Source organism: Peromyscus californicus, unplaced genomic scaffold (genome assembly GCF_007827085.1).
Source record: "Peromyscus californicus insignis strain IS unplaced genomic scaffold, ASM782708v3 Scaffold_15__1_contigs__length_86483966, whole genome shotgun sequence".
Taxonomy (NCBI): domain Eukaryota; kingdom Metazoa; phylum Chordata; class Mammalia; order Rodentia; family Cricetidae; genus Peromyscus; species Peromyscus californicus.
This window is the reverse complement of record NW_026294447.1, coordinates 59,494,200-59,503,076: the sequence shown is the minus strand read 5'-3', so window position 1 is coordinate 59,503,076 and position 8,877 is coordinate 59,494,200. Positions and strand designations below refer to the sequence as shown.

Sequence of the window (8,877 nt, the reverse complement as noted above, 5' to 3'; positions counted from 1 at the left end):
ATCCCTCTCGCGCGCCCCCACTGCAAGACTTGAGCTCTTTCGAGCCCCCCCCCCCCGCCAGTCACTATGGGGACACAAGGGAGAAATTGGTGCTTAATTCTTCTTGCTTTTCAGAGATATGAGAAAATAAACTGACCAAGGCAATCAGAACAACTTCCTTCAAGTCTTTATTATTGTAGCTTAAAAGTTTATACACAAGGAATGTTTCCAACACAACACTCACTGACTGGTCTTCATTCCCCCACCCCACCCCGCCCCCAATCCTAGCACTGTGCCTAGGACTCCCAGGATCTCCCCCATCTCCTTTCTTCTAACTAGCCCCCCTCCCCCTTCTCCAAGGAGTTCTAGCCTCCCTCTGGGGCCCTTCGAACCTCACCAATGCTTCAAGCCACTTCTTTGGTCCCAAAGCCTACCCTTTACCACGTCCCCCTCCCACCCCATTTTGGAAGGTTCCTCATGGGACCCAGAGCACTCTTCCCCCTCTTACTTTAAGCGCTGTTTTAGAGCTCCCCTGCAATTCAGAGCCGACCCGTGGTCAAGCCCAGTTAGAGACGGTTCGTCATCAGCAGCCGGGCTCCAGCGCACCCAAAGCTAGGCGGGGAAAATACCCTGCCCACCCTTCCCCTATCCCGAACCCCTCCCCCAACCCAGGGACAAGAAATAAACACAAAAGCAGCAGGACTCCCTGCGCGCGACAGGTGGGTGCCAGGCAACTAGCAAGAGACCGTGGCGCTGCTGGAACCCAGCTGCGCTCAGGGCGCGCGCGGGCGTGGCCGACAAGTCTGATCTGTGAGATGCTGGGGACTATGGAGTTGCTGGAGGAGCGCTGGGGAGCAAGTGTGAGAAAGTCCAGCAGGTAAACTCCAGCAGGGACAAAGTTGCCAGTTTGAGCCACAGCAATGCTCCCGAGAGCAAGCCAAGCAGGTACAAAAGGGAGTCACTATAGCAGAGTCTTAGGGATGTTAAGTCTTTAGTTGGCTGAGAGCCAGACTCAGTTCTGAGTTCTGTGGCTGTGCGCATCTGTGTCATGGGCACCCCGAAAATCTTGACTTCGTTTGTAGCACTAGCATGTGGGCTTCGAAGGCCCGAGGACCCAGCCCGCCAATGTCTGTCACTGGTCCCTTCGTTATTTAGAATTGGCGTGGCCTAGCACCGTGCAACTGCTCATCATAGCGCTCCAGCCAAGTGCGCAGCTCAGACACCTGGTACCCATCGGGGCCACGGCCTCCCTGGTACATGATGGTGCCACTCTGGATGACGTAGAGGCGCTCAAAATAGGCACCATATGCAGAACTGCTGGAGTTGGCCATGGTGTCCAGGACCAGAGGACAGCCAGGTGCACCTTGCTGCAGGACCCTTGCCGCACTGACACGGTCCTCCAGGCTGCGGTGCTGTGGGATGGTGTAGGGCGAATCTGAGGTGACCCAGCCGTCGGATGGATGGGCTTCCTCGATGTAGATGATGAGGAAGTCGACGTCACGCTGGTACTTGGTGACCAGGCGCTGGAAGGCGCTCATTCGCGCCATGAATGGTGGTCAGGTACAGCTGCCAAAATTGAGCACCAGCGGGCGGCTCCCTTGTGCGTAGTCGAGGATGCGCTGGCTTTGGAAGCCATCAGGTCGGATGACCTCCGAGTTAGGCGCAGGGCCACCCTCGTGGGCCTGCTTGAAGAAATCCAACTTCTGGCCATGCCACACGGCCTTGAGAGAGGCCAGGGTGCACAGACGGTTGTCGTCCGATACGCAGATGGGTGGGTCGTCGGGGGGCACCTCCTCGCCTTCACTGTTGAGCTCTACTTCGGGCTCAGGGTGGTCAGGATGGCGACGGCGCAGGAAATGCTTGCGGATGCACAAGAAATCTAAAAGCCAGAGCATGAAGGCCGTGCCCAGGAAGCGCGGGAACAGCACGAGGCACGAGGCGGTCTGGGCGCAGAGCCTCAGAGAGTGAAGCAGCAGGGAGCGGAGCATGGTGGCCGCGGGTCCTGAAGCCCCCGGGGGTCCTTCACCTTCTCCCACCACCAACCGCGAGGCGGCCTGGCGAGGCATCTGGTCTTCGGTGGCGCAGGGAGCTCAATTTATAGCCAAAGCTTGAATTGGCGGGAGACTCCACCTCCGGCCCGGGCCCGCCCCCTTGCAACTTGAGCCCTGAGGGATCACCCAGAGGCGCGGCCAATACCCCAGAAATCCTGGGTCGAGGGCGGGCGCAGGCTGGCTGAGGGTGGAGCGGTGCGTCCCAAGGCTGGCAGGGGCGGGCCTGAGCCCCGCAGCCAGCTCTCAGGGGCGGGGGGACCCCGGCGTCGCTGCGGTCGGGGACTAGGAGCCCGATCCCAGGGCAGGGCAGTCGGTGGTGGCAGTGGTCTAGCCCGCGCAAGCGCCTCGTACTGCTCAGGTCCCAGCGGGCGGGCCCTAGCCCGCGCCCCTCTCGCCGCGCACCTGAGCTGAGTTCCCTGGCGGCCGCAGCGCCGCGCCGGAGCTCCGGTTCGCTTCCCGCGCGCCGCCGCCGCCAACGCCGCCCACGCTGCTGCCGCTCGTGCGGGGTCGCTGCCCAGGTACCGCGGGAGTCCAGGGCCGCGGCCGCCGCTTGGCTGGCCCCTGGCTGCAGTCCCGCCAGGGACGCGGGCCCGCGAGGAGGCAACTTTGGGTTCCCGCCGCCCTCCCCGCTCGCCCGCGGGCGCCGCTCGACTGCCGCAGCCCGTCCGCCCGCCTCCCGCGCGCGCTCACACTCGCGCCTCGCACACGGCCGCCCCCCGCACCGCCCCGCCACGCACACCGCGCTCCGCGCCCCCCGCCGCTGCCCGAGCTTGCCGCGCGCCGCCCCAGTCCACGCCGCGCCCGCCCCGTCCCATCTCGTTCCCGCCGGGCGCCACAGTTCCCGGGTCAGCGTCCCCTCGGCTCCAGCCGGGAGGTGCAGAGGGCAGAGCCCGAGGGTGGGCTAGTGCCTGGCTCGGGAGACCCGGAGAGTCGCGGCAAGCGACGCCGAGCCTCGCCCCCGGCCGGCTCCCGGACGCCCTGGGCGCGGGGCGCTAAGGGCGCGGGGCGCGGGGCAGCGGGCGCGGGGCGGCGCCGGCCCCGGGCGGCTCTCCCACTAGGGGTAGCTGTTGCTGAACGCGGGAGCGCTCCCCTCTCGGTGCTTGCCTCGCCCGGCGCAGCCCTGGCCGCCGGGCGCACCCGTCCCGTTCGTCCCCGGACGTTGCTCTCTGCCCCGGGAACGTCGAGACTGGAGCGCCCGAACTGAGCCACCTTCGCGAACCCGGAGCGCGGCGGCCCGACTCACCGCGGAGGCGCCCGGACGCGTAAAGTGCGTACTTTCAACTAGGAACGTGTGCAGAGGCTTTTTAGGGGTGCGGGGTAACTCCCAACAACGTGGGGTTCTGGCAGGCCCCGCCGCGGCGGCGGAGACCTCCTAATCTGTCTCTGCGCGCAGCGCACTGCTGGTGACTTTGGGTTCAGGGGCGGCGGGGCGGGGAGGTACCTTGACCTGGGGTCCCCGAGACTCTGATCAAGTTCCGCTTCGCTACATCTCACAGTGACCCCCCTCCCCAGGGCAGGGTTTCAACCCCAAAGCTCCCGGGAGCCGCACGGCCTAGAACACCCCAGTAATCGCAGGGGCTTTTCTGGGTGACGGGACCCCAGCCGGGTACCGCAGCTCCAGCCGCTCGTGTCCCGTGCGCTGCCCTCCCAGCAGAGACCAGCTGCCTAACTTTTCCGCCGGAGACCGCTCTGGCGTCCCGGGCGGGCGGGTGGGCGCCGGCAGATCGCTTTCCACTAGCCAAGGAACTTGTCGGGAGAAGTCGACCGTCCGCAGGGCAAGTGGCCCAGAGGGAGGGGGCACAGGTAGGCGCCCGCCCTCGCCACTGCGTTTCAGCGGTCTCTGCCAGGGGTTCCTTTGGCGGGACCTGTGGCTGCAGCCGCTGGAGCCCTGAGTGTACCTTGCTTGGAGAACAGAGTAGCTTGTGAATGGGGCTTTCCTTTTCCCTCTGGGTCAGAGGATTTCTCTGCTCTGTGGGACGGGATGTACACCCAACACTTCCCACCTGAGGGAAGTGGACTCCTACTGTTCCTAGCAGCCATGTTAGGGTCTTTCAAGTGGACTAGGGAACTTTCCCTGAACATACCTGACTGGGGGTCCCACTCATATGGTTCTATCCCGAAGCAGGGCTTCTCTGAGTTTGCAGACCTCCACCCCCTTCTCTTTTGGACTGGGGTGATAGAAAAGAGACATGCTGAAGAGTCTGAGAGGCAGATTGGGGGCTTCTGAGACCCTGTCTTGGGTAAGGCAAGAGATAATTCTCCTCAGCCCAAGATTCCCTCATCTCTGGGAGATACCATTCTAGGGCGGGGGTCCTGTTCCTTCACTCAAGGACTTGGGACAGGGATATGAGGCAGGTCCTCCCCTTCCCACATTCAGTTTCTGAAAAGGCCACCTGGGATATGTTCATATGTGTCTGGATGCACATGCCATGTGGCAGTCATAGTCTGGGACAGACATAAGTCCAGCCCTGCTGGTCCTGCCCTGTGGGACCAGTCACATCTGATCATCACTCCTTCCTGATGTGGGACATCTGAGAAAGAAGCTGTCAGCCTCGCTGGGCAGCTGCTGGTGTGTGGGGGACAGGCTATACCCCACACCTCAGGACTCCAGAGCACTGGATGAAGTACCCATTGACTCCTATGGCCTCCTGTACAGGTGAGGACAGACCCAAGGCATGGGTGATTCTGTGCCTTTGGGACACATACCTGGCCTGACAACTCCTACCCCAGTGCTCCATCCACCCTTCTTCCTGTTCCCCGTCTCTTTTAGCCCCCTCTTTTTCCACTTCCCTCCAGGAACTAGTTATAGCTCTCTCCCTTTCTACCAGTTGCTTAGGCTGCCCTGTCTTGTCCCAACTGTCTAGAGTGTGCATACTGGCCCAAGGCCAAGACCATCTGAAGTCCATGGGATGCTTGGGCCTCTGTGGACCTGGCAGATTTGGGAGGAGACCCAAGTTGGGCGCTGTTCATATTTCAAGGTCCCAGGCAGGGCATGCCCTGGGCCCTCTTGCCTGCCCTCTTCCAGCTCCAGCAGAGGGCAGACAGGGGAGAGAAAAGGAGGGACATGTTGGCCTGGGTCCATTTGGTGCCCTGGCACAACTCAGGGTGGGGGTGGGGGCCCGGGCCCTGGCATGACTGGGGTGGACTAGACTTTGGCCAGCCTTCCACTCGCAACATCTCGCCCACAGTGTTCTGCCTGTGAGGGGGTGCTTGGTGGGCCTGACACTAACCCCTTGTCTCCCAGCCTCTAGGTGTGGCTGGTGGATGGGTGTGGCAGGCTTAGTCTCTGCCTTTCTTTCCCAAGGCTGTCAGGAGACTCCATGGAGCTTGGTGGGTAGTGCCGTGGTTTACACTCTCCCAGCAGGGGTACCTCCTAGGCGCTCAGAAAAGATAGTTCAGCTCCTACACTTAGAAGAGTGCTGGAGAACGACAGTCCAGTGACCTGGGTATGGCCCCATCTCATCATGGCTTGGTGGCGTGGACTTGGGCCTCCTTGGGCATCACTCCTGTTACTCTTACTCTGCTTCCCTTGCACTGGCCTCTGGACACTCCAGGGGCTTTTCTCCCTCTGAACTTCCACCCATGGTGTTCCTCTTGCCTTTCTCTTCCCTTGGGACCCCCTTAATCTTTCTTTCCTTCCAAAGCCCTAGTCTGACCTGTCCCACTCTTCCCCATGTAGGGGAGCCCAGTCTTCCTGCCTGGACTGTCCTCAAAGGAGCACATGCCCTCTACCTGGCCTGTTCTTCCTCAGTGGCCAGCAGCCTACTACGAAGCAGATGAAGTTCTGTGTCTGCCTGGCAGACTTGCCCCTCCCAGGCTGGCTCAGCTGGGATCCTCTGGAGTGACTGCTGAGAGGTGCCCAATAAAGCTTTGCACCATGAGTAATGTGTGCAGTGTGGACTTCCTGAAAACTCTGGCTTTGGGGGAACTTCCAGATGTGTGGTTCTGCCCTTCTGCACACGGCGGTAAGCAAGGCAGGGCATGTTGGTGGCAGCAGGGTGGAGTGAGGTCACCTAGGACCTGCTCCCTGGAACGTCCCCCTTTGGGTGTGGCCTCTAATGAACATGCCCTCCCCCTGGCCACTTTACCAGGGTTTCCCTTTCTAGGCACAGCACCCTCTGAAGGAGGTTCTTAGCCCTTTTTACTAGTTAAAGTGGTCTCTTGTGACACATGTCTCCAACTCTGACTCAAACCAGCTAGTGGGGCACAGAAATACTCTGAAGAGACAGGGCGGTTGGAGGTTCAGCGTTGATCTTAGAGATTCAGGGTCTGAACATCTGGCCAGTGGCTTCCTTGTGCTGGTGTTCCACAAATGCAGAAGGTTCTAGACACCTTGGAAGATCTTGCCCTCCCTCCTGTCTGCTACTCAGGGGCTCCGGTGAACTCTCACAGGGACTCACATTCTGACCACTGACCTCAAGTATTGTCTTACTGGGCCTTTCCTGTCACAGCTTAAGGCCTGGTCCCCACCCTCCAGCCTATCCTAGGCTCTCAGTCCTGGCACAAGCAAGCACCCACCATGCTCTTTATACTAGGCTAGCCCTGTACCACGACAAGGGATAGCACCCCTTACCAGCAGCTGCCTGTGGGTACCTGGGTCCTGCCTGGTCTTAGGATGCAGGGCTATTCATTTGAGACAGATCCCAGCCTGCCTAGGGGCCACCTTCTTGTGTTTCTACCACTGAGCCTCTGGAAAGAGGTGAGTTCACCAGCCAGCAGACCTGAGTCCCAGGTTCCTTTACTTCTGGCAGGTCTAACGTTTTAATGCATTGAATCACCATGATGTGGAACAAATGTGGAGTGTGTGTGCGTGTATGTGTGTCCATACCTATTCTTGTTCAGATGGAGTTCAGCTTCTTTCCCAGAAAGGCATCACAAGTGAGAGGAGAATATAAAACAGAAGTCAAGACACCCACCATGTCAGGACAAAGTACATCCACAGTGAACACTGCCCTGACAACAGAAACATGGAGATTATTCCTTTAACATCCTGGTGGTAAAGTCTGTCTGGTTATGACACCAGAGGACCAGTGAATGAACCATGTTGTCTAACTGTGCCCATGCATGCCTGCAGGCCATGCTGGTCAGAAGCCTGGCCCAGGCACTGAGGCTCAGTGTGAATTCTGAGTCTCAGACTCCTTGAAGTGCAGCCATCCAGTATGAGTTTATGGACCACGGGAGGAGAAGGCTCTTCATTTCCCACTGCCCATGGCGTGAAAGACAGCCCAAATGAGAGATATCCTTCTGAGATGTTTATCCTCTGGGGGAGGCCACTCCAGACTCTGATTTGTGTTTGATTCTCTCTCTCTCTCTCTCTCTCTCTCTCTCTGGTTTGCACATGGAGTGACAGACGTGTGCTGATCCTCAGGTGCTCCCAACATGGTGGGACCCTGGGTAGGAGTGTCGTGTACTCATGAAGAGTGCAAGGATGCCCAGTGAGTTTCCTGTGTTGTGTAGGATCATGGAAAGTTGCCACAGGTGGAGGGGGTAGCCTCAGCTTCTTTGTGGCTCTCCTGTGAAGCCTGGAGGACCTCCTGTCTTGGTGCTCCTCCTTGGAAAGGGGCCACATATTCTGGCCCTTTGTCCCAGAGGTTCCTGGATGTGTACTGGGGCCGATGACTGTGGACAAATTGAAATAGAAATGGCTGGAGGTGTGAAGCCCATAGTATCTAGGCTTTGGTGAAGAAGCCAGTCAAACTCTGTATGGCACAGGACTTGTGACAGCTCCATCCAGGGGTCCCAGGTTCAAAGCCACTATAGTGGGCAGGTGTTGAGTTTGAAGTTCAGTTGCTTGGTGAATGGCATGACCAGGATTCTTGGCCTGGGCCATGGTGCAAATGCCAACTGTCAGGAGGGTCATCTCATTAGGGCCAGGCCTTTCCCTCTGAAGGGACACTGGCTTTGTGAATCTCCCAGACCTAGGCTCAGATCCTGTGACTACTGTCTACAGCCACGTCCTGAAACTTCTATGGGATAGGACCTGCTTATTTTTGAAGTCCCTATTTTAATAGTCCCTTTTCATGTGTCTATGGGAGTTTGGGATATGGTGGCTGGGACATGGCCGGCAGAAGTTGTATCTGCATATATCCTCAGCTCAAAGAAGTCATGATGGGTGCCCTCATGGGAGTGTAGAGTTCCATAGGAGCAGGGAAGGGAGCATAGGTGCTGGGAGGTGTGAAGAATTAGGTAGGGCCAAAGCTAGACTTGATCTTGCAGCTTCTGATGGTGGCCGGCCCCATCTTCATCACCTACAAATCAGAGGCCAGGACCCAGCAGGAGCAAGGCTCAAGATCGTCTTTCAGGGAGAATGCCTCATGGGGTCTCAGGTCCCCAGGTCCTCTGCATATCCTACTTTATGGTGCCCCCCAGGATGGAGGGACTCTGCAAGGCAGCAAGGGCAGCTTCAGGGTCAGGGAGAGTATATCTCCTCCTCCCCAGAGTCCCTTGGCACAGAAACAATGCACATGCCCCTTGGGAGGAATGGTGGCTTCCTGCTTGGCCCCTCTCTATTCTGTGGCCATGGTCCCTGCCCCTGGGCTCCATGACCTCCCAGGCATAGTGGAATCTTCTTGACTCAAGACCCTCAAAAGATGCTGCTGCTCAGGGAAAGAGGGAGATGGGAGGTGGCAGGGGTGTGCCAGGGAGGCCTCGTTCCTGCCTCTAATGTTTATCTTTCCCTTTCTGGAAGCTTCTTCAGGCTTCCCTGGTTGAGTAGGGGTTGTGAGGTGCAGGAGCTGTGAGGTTGGGTTGTGGTGTAATTCTAGTGACCTCACCATGTAGATCTGAGCTGTGCCCTGGGAAATTCCCCAGGCAGAGGGTCAGGGTGGAGGCGGGCTCTTCTTGCTTC

The 8,877-nt window shown here is 58.9% G+C and overlaps 1 protein-coding gene and 1 long non-coding RNA gene across 2 annotated transcripts; one reads left to right on the top strand and one right to left on the bottom strand.

Annotated features, from left to right (window-relative positions):
* Positions 1–340: 340 nt before the first annotated feature.
* Positions 341–2,677, bottom strand: Dio3 (iodothyronine deiodinase 3). Its single transcript, XM_052738219.1, has one exon. The coding sequence runs from the start codon at positions 2,043–2,045 to the stop codon at positions 1,131–1,133; it is 915 nt and encodes a 304-aa protein (XP_052594179.1). The 5' UTR covers positions 2,046–2,677; the 3' UTR covers positions 341–1,130.
* Positions 2,678–2,791: 114 nt separating this feature from the next.
* Positions 2,792–5,911, top strand: LOC128110536 (uncharacterized). Its single transcript, XR_008218242.1, has 3 exons — positions 2,792–4,686; positions 5,335–5,476; positions 5,710–5,911. It is a non-coding gene; the product is annotated as an uncharacterized LOC128110536 (long non-coding RNA).
* The last annotated feature ends 2,966 nt before the right edge of the window (positions 5,912–8,877 follow it).